Source organism: Lagopus muta, chromosome 15 (assembly GCF_023343835.1).
Source record: "Lagopus muta isolate bLagMut1 chromosome 15, bLagMut1 primary, whole genome shotgun sequence".
NCBI lineage: Eukaryota > Metazoa > Chordata > Aves > Galliformes > Phasianidae > Lagopus > Lagopus muta.
The window spans coordinates 2663397-2685126 of NC_064447.1; the positions used below are offsets into that span (position 1 = coordinate 2663397).

The 21730-nt window shown below is 57.8% G+C and overlaps 1 protein-coding gene across 4 annotated transcripts; it reads left to right on the top strand.

Annotated features, from left to right (window-relative positions):
• Positions 1-443: 443 nt before the first annotated feature.
• SRL (sarcalumenin) lies at positions 444-19416 on the top strand. Of its 4 annotated transcripts, XM_048961747.1 has the most exons (8): positions 444-666; positions 7062-8033; positions 9540-9638; positions 10197-10292; positions 13425-13460; positions 16995-17111; positions 17539-17772; positions 18403-19416. In XM_048961747.1, exons 1-8 carry the CDS (start codon positions 606-608, stop codon positions 19212-19214), a joined length of 2427 nt encoding a protein of 808 aa, XP_048817704.1. In that variant the 5' UTR covers positions 444-605; the 3' UTR covers positions 19215-19416. The 4 variants fall into 4 exon arrangements, with proteins under 4 accessions (XP_048817704.1, XP_048817705.1, XP_048817707.1 ...); XM_048961748.1 differs by lacking the exon at positions 13425-13460; XM_048961749.1 differs by lacking the exon at positions 7062-8033 and having other exon boundaries at positions 456-666.
• The last annotated feature ends 2314 nt before the right edge of the window (positions 19417-21730 follow it).

A 21730-nucleotide genomic window follows, 5' to 3' on the forward strand; every position in this document is an offset into this window, starting at 1 on the left:
GGGGGGCTGTGGGGCCGCTTCTGATGACACCTCTCGGCTGGAGGGTGGCAGGAGCGAGGATTTCTGTGCCCACCCGGTGTCCCCCAGCAGGTGGCCGATCGGGATCGCCGTGTCTCTCCTGGGCTTTGAGGACAGTTATCCCCTCCCGTGCCTTTTGGGGGGCACCGCTGCGGCTGTGGGTCCCTCCATCTCCCACTCACGATGCCTGGGTTAGGATTAAGGTTATGGTTAGCCTGGCAAGGACCCCACATCCCCGCTGTGCCCTCCGCTCCACACCGTTTTCCCCATCCCCACCACCCTCTGCGTTTTCAGCCTTTGCGAGCGGGCTTCCGATCCTCGGATGTCCCCGGGGCGTTGCGCAGCGGCTGCGCCCATCCTTAGGGACGGCTCCAGGCGTGGGACGGTGTGACCTCACCGGCAGCGCCGCCGTGCCAACCCCTCCCCGACATCAGCACCGCAGCGCTGCCGCTCCGTCCCCCGGCTGCCGGCCCCCGGGAGCGGAGGCAGCGGCGTGTGCGCAGGGCTGAGCCGACAGCCGGCAGCCCGGCCCCCGGCCCGGCGTATAAATACGGGCGGCGAGCGGCGGAGAGCTCCTGGCAGCCACCATGAAGCGCCTCAACCTGCTGTGCTGCTGCGTGGCCTCGCTCCTGCTCCTCGGCACGGCAGGTACCCGAGGGGCTGTGGGTGCCTTATGGGGCTGTGGGTGCCCAGTTGGGGTTGTAGGTGCCTGAGAAGCTGTGAGTGTTTATGGGGCTCTGGGTGCCCAATGGGTTTGTAGGTGCTCGTTGGGGCTGTTGGTGCTTTGTGAGGCTGTGGGTGCACGAGGGATTGGGGGCTCCTATAGGGCTTCATGTGCCCGTGGAGTTCCGGGTGCCCAGCAGGGCTGGGGGTGTGCGCGGTGCTATGAGCGCCCATGGGGCTGCGGGTGCCCAGAGGGCTGTGGGTGGCTGGTGAGCCCAGCCTGACCCCAGGTGGGTGCTCCCAGCAGGATATGCTGGCACCCCCAAAACTTGTAGGAACATGAAGAACCGAGGTGGTGTGTGATCAGGAGTGGCTGGCAGGGACATAGGTTGGGGTCCCTGCTCTGCACTCAGTGTGAGCACAGGGGCTGTGCTGCAGCCGGGGTGCTGGGGGCAGCGTCACCCATGGGTGCTGGCACAGCTCAGCGCTGCCAGGCTGCAGCCCCTGCATGAGGACTGCAGGGCTCCAGGGCACCGAGCACAGGACCTTCACCCGCCGAGGATCTGGCAGACGTTGGGGTAACCTCCAGACCCTGCTGCTCACCCGGTCCCGTGGCATCCCCTGGGGCACCGCCGTTACCCTTGTTTGCCCTTGAGTTAATTTGGGCCGGTTCGCTGCCTGGCCGAGCTCAGGCAGCCGCGCTGCCGGGGGGCAGCTAAGTATGGAAACAGCCGTGTAAGGGGACACTGTGCTCCTGCGGCCGCCTGGCCCCCGCGGCCCCGCGGGCAGCACCCACAGCTGCTGCCTTCTTGCAGCCCCGCACCCCCGGCCCAGTGCACTTTTAGCCTTTTAAGGGCATCTTTGATCGTTCCGGTGAATAAAAGGGGATTGGGGTGAGGGATGTGCACTGCTGGCAGCGGGGTGCCTCTGTGGATGGGGATGAGTGATGGAGGCGTCCTCTCTGGGCATGGCTGGTGGCCCTGCGAGGGTGTCTGGAGGACACGGTGACCAGCCTGGGCTCACCCTGGTGCTGTGGGGTGCAATGGCAGCTCTGTGGGACCGGTGGTCTGATAGATGGGTTGGGCAGAGCCGGGCTCATGGATGTGCTCCCCGCTGACTGCCAGCTAACCCCGCAACCCTGGCTGCCGCTGCCATTTTGAAGGCTGTTACTTCACGCTGGTTTGGTGATGCCTGGGGCTGCTGGGGCCCTGTCACTGCTCCCAAGGGTGGGAAGGGCCCGTGGCCCACGTGGCCGGGCCTGGCAGAGCTCCCCGCCGTGGACCTTGCCCACCTCCAGCTGGGCAAGGAGCTGAGGGAAATCCTGGCACACTTGTGCCCTTCTGCAGTGAGTGCCGAGGGTGTTACGGGGCTGGCACAGAGCTCTGCCTGTGACAGCAAGCGTGGCCACCACCCCCATGCCCTGGGACTCCCCCTCCTGCCTCAGTCCAGAATGTGCCACCTTGGGGCAGGCTGTCACCACGTCCTTGTGGCATCTTGGGGTGATTCTCTGTCACCCAACGTGGAGCCTTGAGATGAAGCCCTCCTCAAAAGTGTTGTCTGGAAATGTCTATCTGGAAAGTGTCATCTTGTGGTGGGTTCTGCCACCCTTGAGGCGCTCCCCATCTCTCAGGACGTAGCACCCCACCTTGTTCCCCCTGCCTGGGATGTGTCACCTCGGGGTGAGCTCCACCACCACATCCTCATGGCATCTCGGGGTGATCCCATCACCCAGGACATGTCACTTTGACATGGGCTCTCACTTCAGGGCAGGCCCCAGCTCTCAGGATGTGACTCCTTGAGGTGAGCTCCTCCACCTGCCACGTGTCACCACCCCAATGGTGACCCCAGCTCTGCCATTCCAGGCACCCTCCATCTCCATCCCATCCAGCTGCCCCCCAGGGGCACTGGGCTTCCCCAGAGCTGTGGGGTCACTGTACTCCAGCCAAGCATCAGCACAACCATGGGCACCACTGCTGTTTGGTGCAGACACATGGAATGTGGGATGCCACAGCTCTCAGTGCTTTGTGCCACCTACATCCCTGTCACATCTCCTTGTACAGTAGAGATCCCGATCCCCACGGGTATCCTGACTCTCTTCCACATTATGGGCTGAGCAAAGCAAGGCAGATATTGGACACACTGGTGCGACGTGACTCCTGGTCCCACCAGACCCCACATCTGTGGGAGCACTCTTGGCATGCCATGCAGGTGACGTCCATCCAGGCAGGGTGGATGGACGTCAGGAAACCTCATGTCTCTGCTCACAGACCTGCATGCTGCCTGCTGCACTGTGGGGTCCCAAATCCCGACCCAGGCAGTAGGTCTGAGGGTGAGCAAACTGCTCATAGAATTGTCCCATTCTTTGCATGGCAGTGGGTGCTGGCAGCTTGGCAGGGCTCTGCTGGGCTATTTTAAGCTGCAGGGACATTTCCCTTGTAAGTGATAGCCCGAGGAAGCTGGTGTGCTCGTGTGCTAGCAGGGGCTGGTGGAGAGGCTGGGGAGTCTCCGGGTGGGCACTCTGAGCCAGGCCGGGTGCTGGCACCCACAGAAAAAAGCCCTGGTTTAGGGACCCAGCTGAATTTGGCTTGTTGTCCCACTGCTGGGGCTCGGTGCCATCTGAACAATCCCGAAAGTTTAGGGATCATGTGGGGCAAGGCACCATCTGTCTCCAAAATCCAAGCTGCTCCTCGCTGGCTGCTCGCTTGCAGACCCCAATTTCCCATCTCGCTTCTTCCTTCACCACTTCCCTCATCTTTGTGCCATCTGCAAGCCAGCGGTCACAGGCTCAGGTTCTCCTCCAAGGCTCCAATAGGAACCCTGGGGTGAGCACCCCAGTGGGAAGCAATCAGAAAACCACCCCACAGAAACCATTCCCCATTTTTCCTCTCTATATTTAGCAAGCCCCGAGCCTGGTTTTAATCGTTGAGGTTTCCTTACCCTGCTTTCTTAATCAAAATATCATGCAGCCCTACCCCACTATTTATAGAAATCAACAGCCAATTTTCTTTTCCAGCTAAACTTGAAATCTCCTCCACAAACCAGGTCAAGTTAGCCTGACAAATCTGTTTCCTATGTCTCTGCTGTGATCCGCATAGATCAGACATCTCCTCCTGTGTGCAGGAAGCTTTCACACAGGGATTTCTCCTGCAAAACTGATGGAAAAATGCCCCAGGGCTGCAGGGAGTGCATGGAGTGGGAAACTGAGGCATGGGCAGACAGGGCAGGGATGTTGCGTGACACAGGAGGTGCCTGCAGGGGGTCTGTGGTGTGGCCGCTGTCTCCTGGGGGAATCCCAGGAGGTGTTGGGTGGTTCTGAGCCCAGCTACGTTCCTGGCCCATTGCAGGACTTTGTCAGGACCGGGCACAGATTTTAGGTTCAGTGCGGCCTCACTTGTGCTCAATGAGAGGAGAGACAGGTGAGCGGCTTCCTTGGGTCTGCTAAAAATTCCCCACAAGGAAACACGTGCGTCTTTCTTTCATAGCACCAAGACGTTCCTCTAAGTGAATGAGTGCGTTTGACCAGAACATCTCTTTGACCAGGCCTCGTTAAAATAGCGATGGCAAGAAATACTGCTTTGGCAGTTGGGACCTGGCCTTGGCTTCCTTTCAACCCGTGCAGCTCCTCGTGCCCGTGTCCCCCTGGGTAGTGCCATCGTCACTGCTGTCACTCCTACTGCCACCAGGATGGGCACGGCTCCCGGATCAGATGTGCACCCCGGGGTGTGGGATCCCCCTGAGCCCCACTGGCAATGCAGGGGGAGAGCCACTCTAGTGGGAGATGGTGGCTGTCACCTCTCTGGCTATTGGTACCCATTTTGGAGCTTTCCCTTGGGTTGGGTTCGCACGCCTTGAGGAGCAGAAGAGAAACCAGGCTGCCTTGGTTAACGCTGGCTTTTCCTCTTGGTTAATGTTGGCTTTTCGCTTTTCCCCACGGTGTAAAACGTGAGCAAGGAAGGGAGCCCCAGTGCTGAGCACAGGGCACTGGGGAAGGGCAAAGCCAGGGTTCGTGCATGGCCCTGCACCCCTAAGGGCATCTGGTTCCCCTGGGGCATTCTGCACCTCCCGGGGCACTCTCCCACTGCAGAACTGCTGATCCCCCAAACAGCCGTCGTCAGAAATAACTCCCTGCATGCTGCTGGGGCTGAGATTCGGGCAGGGGAAGAAGGCGTGCAAAAAGCCATCCCTGCAGCACCGCGCGCTGCCGTCCCCACGCTCGGGGCTCCTATTTCTGCTGGAGGGGGAGAATGTCCTTCCCAGGGCCACCTGTGCCCATCTGTCCCTCCTGGCTGTCTCCAGCCCTGATGCCATTCACAGAGGTAGGCTCTCTCTGTTCATTCTGGCATTACTGCTCCATATAGTCCCATGCAAGGGTAAGGAAGGCAGGAAGGCACGGCAGCAGGAAGGGATGCATGCATCATAGCTGTAGGATGGGGAACCGTCCCCATGCTTCCCATGTTGGCTGTTGTGGCAGCAGCACCGGTGTCCCATATCCCACTGGTGGATTTCCATTGCGGTTGTGCCACGACTTGCTGTCACAGCAGAGGACGGGGTTGCTGTGTTCCCAGTCAGGGACCAAGGGTTCTGAAAGTGAGTGGTTCAAGGTCTTCTCTTCCACGCTGCTTGGCATAATGCAAGGTATGAACAAGGGGAGCCTTGATGTCACCTTGCAACAGGTTTGCACATCACTGCTGTCCCTCTCCATCCTGGGGTGCACGGGGCTGCAGACAGCTCCTGGCTGAGGGTGTCACCCTTGGTCAAAGGGCCGGGGATGAGCGAGTGGGTGCCTGAGAGTGAGGGTCCGGTGCTGCCCCTGCCCTGCTGAGCTGCTGCTGACCCCACTATACAGTTGCTGGATGTATTTTTAGCCCGCAGAGGATGGGAGAAGGGTGTTAAGCCCGTAACCTTCGGCCCATTTAGCCACCCGGTGCTCACCAGCCGGCCATCTGCAGATCAGCACAATTTGCCTTGCGATGGATTTGGAGACCATGTAGGGGAAACAGGAGTGAGAAGGAGAGGGAGAGGGGCTTTATGTAATTCCATGAAGGTCACGGGAAATGAAGCCCGTGGCAGGGAATATCCCAGTGTGAGAGCATGGAGAACATTTCCTTTCTCCCTGTGCCCTGTATGTGGCCCACAGTTGGGCACAGGGGATGCAGCATGTCAATGCCCAGGGGACACATCTGTCCTCTGCATCCACTCAAAAGGGACACGTAGGGATCCCCAGTGAGCTCTCCTTTGCATACTCTTGCCCAGCCTCTCCTCACCAGCCCTGACCCTCCCCAAACACCTGCCCTGGAAGCAGCACTTCCCTCTCAGCCCTTTGGCTCATTGGTTATTTTAGGGCCACGCTGAGAATATCCCTGTCCTCATCTGCCATGGGGACCCTTGGGGTGCAGTGAGCAGAGCACGCCTCACCCAGCTCTCCCCTTTGGGTGGCTTGGAGGGTGGTTTAACACCCATGCCATCGTGCTGCCAAAGCAGTGGGTGTCATGGCAAGCAGGGTCCTGTGGGTCCCTGGCACAGCACAGAGGTGTGGGATGCCACGTGCAAGGCTACAAGAGAGGGCTGGCTCCATGCTGTGTGCAATGCTTGAGCTGCTGGCCGTGACCACAGCCCGGGCAGCGGTGGCCTTGCTCCCGGTTGGCATCTGCTTGCCAGCTGGAGTACAAAGGCATTATTTTCCTCTGAAACACTTCCCTGGTATGCAGGCACTCGAGTTTTCAGGGGATTATTTAGACGAGCAGCAACTGTTTGTAACGGAGACAGTATAGCTGTTGATATTTTATTTTTGGCATCCGTTGACTAATGTTAAATTGCAGTCGGAGGCCTATGGAAAATACAGATGCCTGCTCCCGGCCCGCAGAACAAATTCATTGTGTTCCAGCCAGTTGCACGGAGTGGCAAATGTTTTCCTAATGAAGGGACGTGCACAATAAATAGCTCCATGCCCGCGGCGGGGTCAGGCCCTGCACTGGAAAGGCAGAGCCCACCGTGCTGTGCAGGGCTGGGGAGGACCCTTCTGCCTGCCAAGCACCCCTGGCCTCTCGCTCCCAGCTTTCAGAGCTCCCCACACAGCTGGGTCCTCTCTCAGAGCCGCTTCACCACCCCATAGAGCTTCTGCAGCACCCCACAGGCTGCACGGCCATGGGTGGCTGTGGTGTGCAGCCGTGGGGACACTTCCCCTATCCAGGCAGCATCAGCGCTTCCACCCGCAGACGCCTCTTTGTGCCCAGCTTCTTGCTATGGCCAGGACAGCGAGCCAGAGCCAGAGATGCTTTAGCAGGAGTTAAAATCTTGGTGATGGCATCCAAGCCTTCTCTTGTCCCCCATGGCCACGGGCGGGCGTGGGTGAGACTGACCGAGCTGTTCTCATCGTTTAGATGAAGATGTCGGCCATGCCACCCAACGCCCCTTGTCTGCTGCACAGCCCTATGGGGAGGAGATGGCCGTCAGTGGCAGCCCCAAGGAGGAGGATGATGGTGGAGCTGCCAACATCTCTGTGCTCAGAACCACAGAGGGAGGTGGCGAGAGGGTTGAAGAGATGAAGGGAGGCCTGAGCGAGGCTGCAGGGCAGGGCCAGGAGGGGCCTGATGGGTCATCAGGGAAGGACGCCACGTTGGGCAGCCCTGGAGCAGAGGGAGAGGCCGCCCCAGAGCATGGAACACAACATGGTGGCCAGGAGGAGGAGGAGGAGGCCGACACCAAGGAAGTGGCCTCAGAGGAAAAGGAGCCAAGAGTGTCTGCTCCCGAGGGAGGAGAGGAAGAGGATGAGCAGAGCTCAGAGGAAGATGACGAGCAGGGGGAGTCTGAGGAAGATGAAGGCAAAGCAGAGTCAGAGGAGGAGGGAAAGTCTGCAGAGGAGGGAGAGTCTGAGGAGGATAGTGCCAGTCCAGAGGGGCTGGAGGATGGAGCTGAAGGGACTGACGCAGAAGAGACATTAGGGGAAAAGAGCCATGGCAAGGCAGCCGGCCATGAGGGAGAGCAGAGGAATGGCCCTGCCAGCTGCCATCACCCACCCTGTGGGGACGTGGAGCCTGGCTCTGGCAGCAGCAGCCCAGAAGCAGCAGAAGACCCATCTAGAGCAGTGGAAGAAGCAGCAGCAACAGAAGACCCACCAACAGCTGTCAAAATCCCACCAGCAGCCCTGGAGAACCCTCCAACAGCAGAAGACCCTCCAACAGCTGAAGACCCTCCAACAGCTGAAGACCCTCCAACAGCAGAAGACCCTCCAACAGCAGAAGACCCACCAGCAGCAGTGGGAGACCCCCCGGCAGACAAGGCACCATTAGCAGAAATGGAGAGCCCAGCCAGTGCCCGCCCCGCTGCCGCTGAGCCCCGGCGCAGCCAGATAGGTTGGAGTCTTTTTCTCTCCGTGTGCTGTAACATAGCGAGCAGAGGGCATCGAGAGTGACCTACTATCAAACCTGGCGGAGCTGAGCTTGGCACATTAAACTGCGCCTAATGCATGGCCCTCTCCTAATGCTTGTGCTTCCTGTCCTGCCCTTAACCTGCACGGGTGGGAGGCCGTGCCGTGGGCAGCGATGGCGAGGTGGGAGCCTGCAGACGTCGGCGCTCGTTGCGCTGATACCGAGGTTGGCCGACATTTCCCTCACTGCACTTTAAGCCCATGACTTCTCTTCTCATCTGCAGACACATATAAGAATCTCTCTTCCCTCCAATCCCTTTCAGCAGCTGCAAAGCTGTTAGAGGACATTTATCAGCCCGCAGAGCTCACTCACCCGGCTCTCTTGGCACACAGGCAGGACGCTGCCCAAGCTGGTGGGCCCCGCGTCCATCAGCCACTGGCCCTCAGCCCTTGCCTTGTAGGGAAGATGCAAAGAGCTAATTCAGACTGCTGAGCTGCTGAAGCGTTGCCCTGGCCGTGGGCAGGGTGTGTCCAATCAGCCAAAGGCAGCTAGCTCAGGAAAAGTGATCCCCCCTGCCATGTTTTACTAGAAATGCTTGCGGACTTTGGCCCCGTAGGTAAGGCAGCAACCTTTGGACCCAGCTGATTCTTTTTTGCTTCCTTCTGTAACATCCAAGCTCAAAAAGTTTACATTTGTGCCGAGAGGGAAAACCCAGTTTGGTCTCGGTGGCTGTACTTGGCAAGTCAAAAGGTCCTCCTCAGCACCCCAGCCTGAGGCTCAGCGTGGGGCTTGGTGCTGCCCCCATAGCCCAGCCCTTGGGGCCCTTGGTGTACCGGCTCTGCTAGCACATTCGGACTGGGGACACCTCTGTCCCCCTTCATGGGGACACTGGGGAGCGAGCCCAGGGCCACCTCCTGCCACACGTTGCCGAGTCAAGGAGGCAGGGACAGCATGTGCCCATGGAGGGCTGCAGCCTGGCAGGACGCAGAGGTGGAGAAGCAGGAGAGAACCTTGCAAGCCTTCCCACCTCCAGCTCGACGTGTGATTTTTGAGGAGTGGACAGGGAGAGAGGCAGAGCACAGTGCCCAAAGCCGAGGGGAGCTGCAGCTGTCGGGGAGCAGCGGGTTGGGCAGGGGCCCCGCGGGCAGCAGGTGCCGCAGTTCCCACCCAGCACTCCCAGCACCCGAGAGCCCCTTCCAGGCACGTCCTTCGCATTCCCCATGGGCGCCGGCCCTCGCCTCTCCCTCACCGCCCCTCCTCGGAGCAGAGCAGTTGCCCACAGCACTTCCCCTGGCGGCTCTGACCAAACCCCTTAGGAGCATTTGCGGAACAGAAACCAAGCGGTGTGCCGAAGCTGTGGGTGCCGGGCAGGGTGGGCTCGGGATGTGCGTGCTCCCCAGCAGCCTCTCCCCAGCACAGCTTGTGTGAGCGCCCGCACTGCCCCTCGCCATCAGCCCCCGCCATAACAGTTCTCTCTGTCTTTCCCTCCAGAAGAGGTTGAGGATGCCAGCGAGCCCACCAAGCGTGACCGGTCCCACCTGGAGAACACCCTCAAGCTGAACGAAGACAAACCTGCAGATGACTTCTCAGGTGAGGGGACCCACGCTGACATACGAGGGCACACAGAGACATTCAACTAGGGGGCTGGTAACTGGTGTATTGGCCCAAGGCAGCCACGCTGCTCCCTGCTGCTCAGAGAAGCTTGGGGCAACTCGTAATAAAAGGTTTTGATTTTTGTTCTGATTATGAATTCTGGTTTATTCTTATCAGGCTTGCTTCTGCTGGTCCCTTTGTCAGTGAAAACTAGAAAGGGAGTGATAACTGTCTGGGAAATGCCTGCCACCAGGTCCCTGGGCACCATGGTGGAAGGCTTTGGGGATTATGAGTGTTAAGTGCTAAACAGCATTAACGAGGGAGGTTCCTGCATCACTTGTTGGCAAGAGCAGCACAAATATCAGCAGGGCAGGGGCTTCAAGATGCGTGACTTGGATCATTTTGCACAGGATTTCAAGTGTGAGATGCGTCCCTTTATTTACAGCTGAGTCATCCTCAAGGTCTGCGGGGAATGTCCAGCATCGTACCTAGAAGGGATGCGAAAGGGTGGATGGGGTTTGCCTGTCACCAGTGTGCATGCTTTTGCTCCTCCAGGAGTACTGCAGCGGCTGAGGAAGATCTACCACGCCTCCATCAAGCCCCTGGAGCAGTCCTACAGATACAATGAGCTGAGGCAGCATGAGATCACAGGTAATGCTGTGGGCACCCAGGTCTCTGGCACCGTCAGGTCATTGGGATGCATTCAGACAGCAGCACACAGAGCAGGTCATGGAAAGGCTCAGGTGGCTTGGCTTCCTCTACAGCTCCCCAAGAAGGCCACCAGCATGCTGGGCTTGGAGGACATGCCCTAGTGAACCCAGCACAGAGGCAGGCATTCCTGCATCTGCCTTAGCTCATCTGCTGTCAGGACCATCTGTGTAGGCTGAACATTGAACTCTGCCTACTTTGGGTCCTCCACCTGCTCAACATCAATGCTCTGTACCCATGCCAAGCAGAGATCATGGCCTAGTGAGACAGACTTGGCAAGGAAGCTTAGGACCTCTCAAGGCTGGGGTTGAGCCTCCTGGTGGTGGCTGGAGCTGGCATCCTTCCTGCTCCATATGGGACACAGCCACGTGGGCTGGGTATCCCTCAAGCTCAAGCCTTCTTTTATCCTGGGAGTTAGAGTTTCCACCCCTTGGCAACTACAGGCACTTTGGATCAGGTGAGCAGGTCCCTGTGGCTACGGACATTGGCTTGGGCTGAGCCCCAGTGGTAAACGTGTCCCTCCAGAAGAGGCAAGTGCAGCTCCAGCCCCAGGATGCTCACAGATCTGGAGGCTCTTCTGACCCATTTGATGTGAACAACCACAGGCTGACGTTGGCTCTGGTGATCCTGAGGACATTGTCCAGACAAGTGTCTCCAGCCCAGTCCGAGGCCCCAGTGCACTGAGGTGAAACCTCTGCTGAAGCCCTGAGCTGGGGTCACGTATCCCCATGCCTTGGAAATGGCCCTGACCTTCCTTCCAAGCTTTATGGGTCCCACGCCTGTATGGGCAAACCTATGGGATACATCCTCTGAGAGCAGAACCTCTGTTTTACAGGGGACCCCACTATAGCCCAGATGCCACTCTTAGGCCAGTGTCAGACCTCTGGCCTTTTGTTGGAAGGCCAGCACATCTGCCAACCCAGTAGAGAGGCAGGAGCAAGAACAGGATACCCATGGGGGACAGCAGGATGGGGAGGGAACAGGGCTGTAGAGCCCTCAGTAACAGCCCTGCTCCCACACCCTGGCACTGGCTACCATTCACCCATGGGTTTTGTGGGGTGGGTGGGTGTAGGGCTCATACAACATGAGGCGTGCGCTGCTGCTCTTGCAGCCAGCTCTGTGTCGCTGCCTTTGTGCTGCCTGGGCCTGCCTCACACTGCTTGCCACGTGGGAGGGCAGCTTGGGGGTCACAGCAACCAGCACCTGCTGCCAGCTCACTGTGGGGCACTGCATTTAGGAGTTGGCTGGAGGTGGTGGGTTCTCAGCCTCCTACCCTGTCTTTGCTGCTCACCTCCAGAAGATGCAGCTTCCAGCTCTCAGTGTACAGGTTGCTTCCTCGCTCAGGACATCCCAGTGTGCCCTAGAGCCATCCTATGGCTAAGCAGGCACCTCTCTGCTCCTTTCTGGGACGGCACTGACAGCCCCTGCTGAGAGCCCCTGGGACCCACCAAACCTCACACTTTATAAGGCAGTGCCCCTCTCAAACCCAGCAGGTCTCATCAGGGCAGCTTCTGGTGCTCTTCAACAGCCTTATCTCACCCCACCACTCCATAGCCTGTTCCTTCTCCCCTTGAGGAACAACCCCCAGGGCATCCTGCAGGCTGACAGGTGCCCTGGGTGGATCTCTCACCATGCACTGCTGCACAGGTGTGACCAAAGCCAGTAACCTGGAGTCAGAGCTTCCTAGCTCCTAGCACTCCTAGCACAGGGACGCCACACTGCCTGCAGCCCCCCAGCTCAGCCAGGTGCAGCTATAAGAGCCCTCCCTCTATCAGAACTGCTTGTTCTACCCCCCAAACAACCCCAGCTGTTTGCCTTTTATAACCATTGATACAGCTTTTCCCAACCCCTCATTAACAGTGTAATTAGAGTAGCCTACAGATAAATTGGAGGGTTGGCTGAGGGAGTCCTCTTGGGTTTGTGAGATGGGTGAGGACGAAGTTGAGCCTTCTAAGCTTCTCCTGTTGTGTGGTGAGGTAAGCCCTAGCCCTGCCTATCATCTAAAGGGGGTTCTGGTGTTAGGGTGGGGAGGCCCTGTGAACCAGATGCCCTGAGCCACCCTGCAGGGAATCCCCTGTAGTGTAGAGGGGGTACAGAGCTGCAGGCTGAGTTGGCTGGGAAGAGCAGAACAGCTGGGTGAGCAGTAGGGCAGCAGTGTCATGGAATATGCCTGACCTTTAGAAGTGTAAGCCAATATAGAGGGGTGCTGCCACACTCTCCTTCACCCCTCCATTACATGGCAGTCCTCCATTTTGTCTGCTTTCTTCTGGCTTTGCTCCTTATTGGCCCCAGCGAGGGTCTCCCTGCTGCAGTACTGAGTAAATGTTACCTGTCCTGAGGGACCCACAGTAGGAACCATGAGCCTGGCTGAGATGTGTTGGGGTCTGAGCACATCCCAGAGCATTCGCCCGCCCCGTGCTCACAGCAGGGACATTCCATCCCATCCCCAGCCCAGTGCAGGCTGTCTGCTCTGTCATTACACTTATGTGCTGGTTCTGCTTGTGTGCTTGGTGACGGCTGGGCTGCTGTGCCATGCCTACTCCTGGCCGAGCTTGCAGCCCGGTGATGGGCAGCTTGCTGCGGGGCCATGGTGTGCTCCAGAGACCCTGACTGCTGTGCGTGTGCCAAGCAGCACGCCTGTGTGGGGAATGGCCGGCAGCTGCCATCGCCGGGGATGGATGCACTTGCACTGCCACGTGGCTGGGGCACATGTCTGGGCTGCTGGTTGTCCTGATCGTGGCTTGTACGGCTCCGCTGGCTTGGTGAGTGCTGCCAGGGAAGGCAGCAGCTGAGCGGGGCAGGTTTGGGAGCAGCGCATCGCTGGTGTGGCAGTGCTGCCTGTGTGCAGGGCAGGCTGGGTTTGGAGTCTCGTCCTGGTAGCTGCGGGTCTCGTTGCTCACGAACTGTAACTCCTTCTTTCCTGCTGGAAACGTGGCCGTCTGCTGGCTTGTCCCACCCACGAGAAGGCCAGGGCCGCTCTTCAGCTCCCTCTCCGGCCCGGGCCAGACCCAGGCAGCCGCATCCCTTCTTCGACTCACGGTACCTTTTCTCTCTCCCCGTGTCCCCTGCTAACAGCTTACCCCGGACGCACCCTGGGCTCCTCTGCCACAGGTTGGTATCGCTGCCCGTCCCCTGCATGCTGCCAGCGCTGCCTGAGCTCCTCAGCAGCCTTTCCCCTTCCCTCACCCCAGCAGAGCCGTGGTTCAGCCGCTCTCTGTCCCACATCACCCAGCACAGAGCTCAGCAGCACCACGCTGCCCGCAGCGCTCCTCACCTCCCCTGGGCTTTTAAAACCTTTCCCTCTTGCGCAAACCTCAGGAAGGCGTGAGCTCCCCGATGCACGACCCAAAGGCTTTTGCGGTGGACCCGCGGGTCCATCTCACACCCGTGGGTCAGAGCAGAGAGCCCGCCCTGCGGGGTGATCTCCTCCCACCCTCGGCCCCGCTACGTGCACAAACTTCCCCGAATGCCTCCCCTTGATCCCCCTGGCTGCAGTTTAAGCCGATGACCCGGCAGCAGCTGTCCCAGTAACACCGCCCGGCCCCTGCGCGGCGGCCGCAGCCCTCCCGGGAGCTGGTGCTGCCCGCTGGCCCGTGCCGTGCCCAGCTGAGCCGCCCGGACCCCGGCAGGAACGCCCGCAGGAGCGGGGCTGGGAGGGAGGCTTAGAAGCGCTGCCCTCCCCCTGCGTCCCTGCTGCAACGTACTGCGGCAAAACGACTGGGAAATCCCACCTCGTGCCCTACCCACAGCCCCTGCCCAAAAAGGCTCCTTCGTACCACGGCAGAGCCCCGGTGCAGCCCAGGGGCTGCTGGCTCACTGTGATGCCAGCGTGCAGGCAGTGGGGAGCAGTGCAGGTATAAACAGCATGTCAGATAGCTGCGTTCGCTGCGTCTCACTGCAGGCACACATGCGTACGCACTGCTGTGGGTGTGCACACGTGGGGGTGAATGCATGACATGGAGGTGAGAATCCACGTGTGGCTTTCCCTGCATCCTTGGGTACGTGTGTTGTGCACAGACCCGTGGCTGCTGTGGGTTCACATGCGCTGTTCCTGCCCTGGAGGAGGGACTGGCAGTGTCTGGGCACAGGGGTGGTTGGCAGGGAGTGATGCTGGGAGAGCCTGCCCAGGGGGTTGAACCCACACGGTTTGAGGGCAGGCACTTGGGGCAACCTGAGTGAGGAGAGGAGGGAGGCTTTGTCCTTCTGCTTCACCTCAGGAAGGGTCATCCTTGCCCCACAGGCTGAGCCATCCTTCTGTTTGGCTGAAGAGTGAGGAGAGGGGATCCCAGCCCCAGAGCATCAGGGCTGCCTCCTGAGGGCATTCTGGCCTTGGAAGCAGCACAGAACTTCCCAAAAAGCCACTGCTGTAGAAAATGATCCCTCCATAACAGAGAGAAGCAGTTCTCTGCACTCCTCTTTGGGGCAGTAGCCCTTCCAGGGGCAACAGTGCTCCAGGACGTGGGCTAAGGGCAAGCACAGTCCCTGCAAAGCGTCCCTGGCTCTGTTCACTGGGTGCTTTGTGGTTCTCAGCATGCTTTGTGCTCCAGAAACCTATCGGTTTAGATAAGTGGTTACTGTGATTTAAGCAAAGCCGTGGATGAAAAGCAGAGGGCTACAAGGATTCCCCCACTTGCATGCAGGGCTTGATCACCTACCGGTGTGAGGTCTGCAGAAGTCACCAGGATGAGTTGCAATGAGCTGAGACGAGTGGCAGAGTTCAGTGTGAGCTGGGCTGGGAGCGAGCAGCCACTTGGTGGCTGGAGAGAGCCGCACGGCGGAGCTGCTGTCATCATGTGCACGAGCTGGCAGCTGCCCGAGCCCTTTTTTCCCTGGCAGCCCCTTCAAGGTGATAGCAAACCCGTACGGGAGGGGCAGAGTGGGGGACAGGCCAGCACCAGCATGGTGGGACACGCACTTTGCTCCCTGTTCCCATGTCCAGGGAGGCAGCAAGGACAGACTGTTCATGAGGTGACATTTTCCAGGCCCGGCAGCTTCCAAAAGCAAAGCAGGAGAGGGGTTGGGTGACCTGCAGAGGGGCTGCCTGCCTTGGCACAGCCCTTGCCTCCCTGGCATATGAGGATGGCACCTGGAGGAACCCTGTGGTCCATGCATGGAGCTGGAGCTTGCCGGCTCCAGCCTGCGTGTAGCCGCACCTGGCCAGGAGCCTGTTATGAAAGAGCACATGGGGACCCGCCTCAAAACTTTGGCACAACATCACAGGGGATAATCACAATAATAATCCGAAACCCAATTAAAGCCAGCAAGCAAACAGAGGAGCAGCGATACAGCGGCACAGAGGAATAATTAATAAGAAAAGCCCGAGGTTTCAACACTTGTTTTTATCCCTCATGGGAACGGAAAGTCAGATCCCAAATGTTCCAGGGAGGCAGAAGTGGGCAGGCTGTGTGTTTGCTGGCAGAGAAAGGCAGCAGGGGCTGGTTCTGACTGCCCCAGGTTGGGGCTGTGACCCCACTGCAGGGCTCTGGCTGGTGCAGCCTCATGGAACAAGCAGGGCTCAGGGCCAGTCCTGCTGGTCCTACTGTGGATGCCTTGTCCTGGGCAGGGGGTAAGTTGCATAGCCACAGGCTGTGCCCCATGGAGAGACATCCCCAGCCTGTTCCTTTTCTCCAGTGGTGCTGGGGGTGCTGTTGGATGAATTGTGTGCCAAGCTGCCAAGCAGTGTCCTCTACCACCGTTGGAAATGAGAGCTCATCATCATGTTGGCTTTGGGGCTCCCTTGACGTGGAGATGGTTGCTCTGCCTGCTGGTGCGGTTCCTTGCTCCTGTCTGGGTGGCAGCATGGAGCAGTGTGGTCCCTGGAAATGAAGAGGGTATGGGAAAGGTTGCCAGAAATGGGAGCTCACCCTTCTATTTTCACTTCCATTTCTGTCCTGATTTGGGCTTGCAGCACGTTCCCTGGACACGGCCTGCAGGCTGGCACCACAGGGGCTTGGTGGGGCTGGGCAGCATGGGCTGATGGTAGCAGTCAGTCCCAGCACCCTGGAGCAGGGGTTGGTCATAGGCAGATATCACATGTGGGAACAGGTCCTCATGGGCCCCGTGGCAGCCTTCATCTGTGCTCTCTGAGCCTCCCAGCAAGCTGCAGGATTGAATGGGGACCGTGGTTATTTCTCCTCCCATCTTTCCCAGGCACAGAACAGGGCTGTTAGTTGAGCTTGCCTTCCCTGTGCTGGGCTGGAGCCCTGCACCCTTCATACACCCCAGCTCCATTGCACAAGGCATCCACCTGACTGCAGCATGGCTACATCCCTTGCATGTCTGGTTCTTTGTGACACCTGCTCTCCAAAACTACTCCTGCAGCTTTGTGCTCACTCCAACTGAACTCAAACTGAAGCGAGACCATAACAAAAGGACCTTCCAGCTGTTCTATAGCATGAGGGCCAAAGCTTGGAGCAGGGCAGACAGGCTTTGATCTCACTGCAGTGCCAGCACGGAGCTCGCTGGGCAATGCCACGGCTCAGTGTGACCAAGCAGTGGCAGCGGTGCTGGGAGAGCAGACGGCTCCCCAAGTGCTTCGTCGCCGTGCTGCTCAGATGGGATGCTCATTACAGCAGGGAATGCACGGCGCACAGCAGCCACAGCCATTGTTTCTTCACTTCCTCTTGTTATTTCCCCTCTCTGCAGATGGGGAGATCACTTCCAAGCCGATGGTGTTATTCCTGGGACCGTGGAGCGTTGGCAAATCCTCCATGATAAACTACCTCCTCGGGCTGGATGACACCCCCTACCAGCTCTACACAGGTACCTCGCTCACTGCAGCCCTCCACCCTGAGGGTGGGTGCAGTCATAGCAAGGGCACCTCGCCATCTTCTCCCCATCCTTCCCCACCAGGAGCCAGTGCACTCAGCCTCCCAAGAGAAAAGCCCTTCCCAATCCTCTCTGCTCCCACCCATGTCAACTTGTACCATGGGAGCTGAGTAGAAAGTGCTTCTCCAGGGCACCCTTCTCAGCCACACCACCTCCAGAAGGACCTGTCCCTGCAGAAAACAGCCCTGTTGTAATGTTCCACAGAGCTTTGGCAACAACGTCATGGCCCCAATTCCCGTGTTCCTCCAGCATCTCTTGTCAAGCAAGGGATGCTTCCAAGATCCCCACCTCATCCTGGGCCTGCAATGTCCAGGGCCTGGCATGGGTTTCACATCTCTGCTGCTCCTCTTGTGCTGAACAGGAGCAGAACCCACCACCTCTGAATTCACTGTCATCATGCACGGCCCCAAGCTGAAGACCATCGAGGGCATCGTGATGGCTGCTGACAGCGCACGCTCCTTCTCTCCCCTGGAGAAGTTTGGGCAGAACTTCTTGGAGAAGCTGATTGGAATAGAGGTGCCCCACAAGCTCCTGGAGCGAGTCACCTTTGTGGACACACCAGGCATCATTGAAAACCGCAAGCAGCAAGAACGAGGTAGGGGTGTTCTGCCTTCACCTAAAGGGCTCCAGGAAGGATGCTGTTGTATGTCGGGTAGCCTAGATGTCTGACACACTGAGGAAGAGCCCTAAGCTACAGCAGGGATCTGTTCCTACACCGTGGGGGCTGGAGAAGTCAGTCTGCCCATGGGTCCATCCAGGGATGGGGCACCCTCACTTCTCTGGAAAGCCTGTGCCAGAGCTTCACTGCCCTCTGAATAAAGAATTTCCACCAACATCTGACCTAAATTTCACCTCCTTTAGTTAAAAGCCATTCCTTCCATCCTGTCACTATCAGATTGTTAAAAAATTGGTCTAGATCATTTTTATAAGCTCCCTTGAGGTACTGGAAATCCACTACGAGGTCTCCCTGGAGAGAAAGGGCTTGGAGAGGTGAGGCTGAGGGAGGCACACAGGCTCAGACACGGGAATGAGCTTTCCTGCCAAAAAGCTCTGAAGTGTTTTAGCACTTACGAAACAGTTTCTGTGCTGCATGAGAGGTCTTCTGTGCCTCACACCTTGTCTAAGCCAGACAGGGTGTGAGACAGCAAGCTTTATCTATCCCCTAATCAGAAGGGACTCCCCCCTGCTGGCCATTTCTGCTGGATTTCTCTTTCCTCTCTCCAAGGTTACCCATTCAACGACGTGTGCCAGTGGTTCATCGACAGAGCTGATCTCATCTTTGTTGTCTTTGACCCTACGAAGCTGGACGTGGGCCTGGAGCTGGAGATGCTGTTTCGCCAGCTGAAGGGCCGCGAGTCTCAGATCCGAATCATCCTGAACAAAGCCGACAGCCTGGCTACCCAGGAGCTTATGAGGGTCTACGGAGCCTTGTTCTGGAGCCTGGCTCCTCTGATCAACGTCACGGAGCCTCCCAGGGTGTACGTCAGCTCCTTCTGGCCCCACGAGTACCACCCGGATACCCACAAAGACCTGTTCCTCAAAGAAGAGATATCGCTCCTGGAAGATCTCAACCAGGTGATTGAGAACAGGATGGAAAATAAGATTGCCTTCATACGCCAACACGCCATCCGGGTGCGCATCCACGCCCTGTTGGTCGATCGCTATCTGCAGACCTACAAGGACAAAATGACCTTCTTTAGCGATGGAGAACTGGTGTTCAGAGACATTGTGGAAGATCCTGACAAGTTCTTTATTTTTAAGTCCATTCTGGCGAAGACCAACGTCAGCAAATTTGACCTCCCCAACCGCGAGGCTTACAAGGACTTCTTTGGCATCAACCCCATCACTGGTTTTAAGCTGCTGTCTCAGCAGTGTTCCTACATGGGAGGGTGCTACTTAGAGAAGATCGAGAAGGCCATCACTCGTGAGCTTCCCGATCTGCTGGGAAGCATTGGCTTGGGGAAGAAGCCCAACGTTCTCTCCTGCGACGTCACCGGCTGTGGCGAAACCCCAAAGAATCGCTACAAGAAGCCATAAGGTGTTCAGTACCATAACCATCCTCATGTTCCTACCGGTGAATGAGCTTATGTCTTATCTGTCCAAGAAGCCATGGTTTGTTAACCCTTTGAGTGCCACACTGGCAAAGGCTACTGTACGATGAGGACTTTGAGTCATTGACATCAATGGCAGGGGAAGATGGGTGGGCATAAGAAAGAGAATAAAAACTGTGAATTCCTGACATTTTATCTTTGTTCTTTCGCGTAGAAGGCAATGTTTAGGCTGTAAGTATGAGAAATGTGTGGTGAGATAGAACTGTAGATGCTTCTTCACTGGTGCCGAGATGGGCGAACAGGAGTTTCAACCTCTGCAGATGTGAAGCTGGCAGGGAGCAAGAATGAGGGCACGACGTGAGAGCACAGCGGTGACACAGAAAGCGGGGGCACCAGCAGGAGCCCTGGGGCACAGCACAAACATCCTGCAAATCCCTGCAAATATCGACCCTGGTTTTCCTTCCGAGACTTTTAGGTTGCCTGGTGGAGTTCTCCTTTCATGTAACAGCTGAGCTGAACTTGATTCTGCAGCCTTCACTGGATGTGAGCCATATGAAGGGATTCGGTCCCCCCCGCTGGGTGTTTGCAGGGGCATTTGTGTCTCCAGACGGGTTGTCGTGATGAGATTTGCAAGTCCATGTCACAGCAAGGAGTGGTCTGGAAAGGAGCTGCTGGAAACAGCCTAGTTGTGCTGGGGGAACAGGGACGGCACCCCAAATCACAGCGACCTGCAGGGCTGTGAGCAAGCTCTTCCTTCCCTGAGTCAGCACAGAGATGAGGCACTAGTGCCTGCTCCTGCCATTAACCTCAAAAATCCTTACTGGCGAGCAAAGCCTGAGTGTCAGCAGGCCTTTTTCAGTCCATGTTGAACGTTTTCTCTGAGTCAAACCCCCATGTTTTTGTGCTCTGCGGAGGGAAACAGGAATGCAGGATCACCAGCCGTGTTCTTTCCCCCCTCTGCTGACCTGTTCTCCCCAGGACAATCCAGGCAGGTTTCTGTGGCTTGTTCTCCAGACTTCACCCGCATTAGCCGTGATTTTCTTGGCTCATCTCTGTGCATCGACGCTCAGTCCCAGCAGCCATGGGAGAGTGAGCACTGCTTCAAGAAGGTGATGTTCCCCTGGGAGCTGACCTGGAAACCCAGCAGTAAGGCTGGGAGATTATGGCTGGCGCTGAGCCCAGTGCAAGCCACCAAGAGGCAGGCTTGGATGGAGAATGGTGCCTTTGAGCACTCCAGCAATCTGCCAATGGATGACCAGTATGCTGCTCTCCAGGAAAGCTCTGGTGCTGAAGGACTTACCTTTGTTAGGAACAAGAAGACATGACGGTGCCAGGTGAGGCAAGAAAAAGGCAAAGACTCTGAATGAAGGAAAGAGAACGAAGGACATGGAAGGTTCTGGAGTGATGAGAAGGGTGTGAAGGGCAGCACCCCTTGTCTTCCCTTGCCCCATGGGATGTGGGTGAAGAGAAGATCCATGGGGCTCCATGTCCCTGGGCAGTGGGGCTGGGTGCTGTCAGGAGGTCCCTTGAGCCGTGGTGGGCTTGTGGGACTGCACCCAGGGACTTCCCACACTCCTTGCCTCTGCATGGTGGTGGGACTGGAGCTGGACTGGTTACGAGGAGACACCTCCATATCTAGGTGTGGAAAGGGGCACGTCTCATGGGAGGGGACTGCAGGTAATGAGTGAAGGCAAGGAGAAGTGTTGGAGGACACAGCCAGGATAGCCTGGAGAGAAGTGATGCACTCATGAGTCAGTGCTGTGAGATCTCAAGCCTGCCCGGAGCTGCTGCCTCCCTTCACTCTGTTCCTTTTTCCTTCTTGTACGTGATCCCATTGCTCATCGTCGTCCCTCTCTGTCTCACCCACTTTCTCGCCTCTCACTGTCCTCGGCCAGGCGAATTTGCATGGTTTTCTTAGGAGCTAATGGAGTAGAAACACTGACAGAAATGTGCTGATGTTGTTGCTGTTCCTGCTGTCACACCGTGTGTCGTTGTCACGGTAAGCAATGCGCAGAGAAGCAAACTTTCTATTTGCAAGTGCTGCATTGTGCCATCTCTTTCTCTGCGGTCTTTGGCCCTCCAGAGCTGGTGGGTTCAGTCTGGGGTGCCTCAGGCCCCATAAGGAGCCCAGTCTTTCCCTATGGCCTTGGGCCCGAAGGCAGCATTACTCTGCTCTCAGGATGCTCCCATCCTTCTCCCAGACCCTTTCCTTTTGCTCCAGCTTGTCTTTGGTGTTCATTGCCTTCTCCTATTTACACCCCTCTCTCCACCATCCTCACGCCCTATGCACCCCCTGAGCTTGAGGGTCCCAGATGGGGCTCCTCCATGTCCCTCCAATGTCCCTCCCCAGTAGGGAACGTTGGGGTTCCCATGCAATGCCCCACGCAGCACTCCACATGAGAGCGATGGCAGACAGACCCAATGTCAGAGACAGCCTTGGCCCCATGCTGGAGGGGCAGGTGACACTGAGCCGGTCCCAGCTGTGGGATCAGTCAGCCCAGC

Excerpts from the sequence above, each read along its gene's own strand:
- SRL (XM_048961747.1), top strand. The coding sequence starts at position 606 with ATGAAGCGCCTCAACCTGCTGTGCTGCTGCGTGGCCTCGCTCCTGCTC. Across the intron at positions 13,461-16,994 it reads CCTGGGCTCCTCTGCCACAG|ATGGGGAGATCACTTCCAAG; the intron begins GTTGGTATCGCT and ends CCCTCTCTGCAG. Across the intron at positions 17,112-17,538 it reads CCCCTACCAGCTCTACACAG|GAGCAGAACCCACCACCTCT; the intron begins GTACCTCGCTCA and ends TGTGCTGAACAG.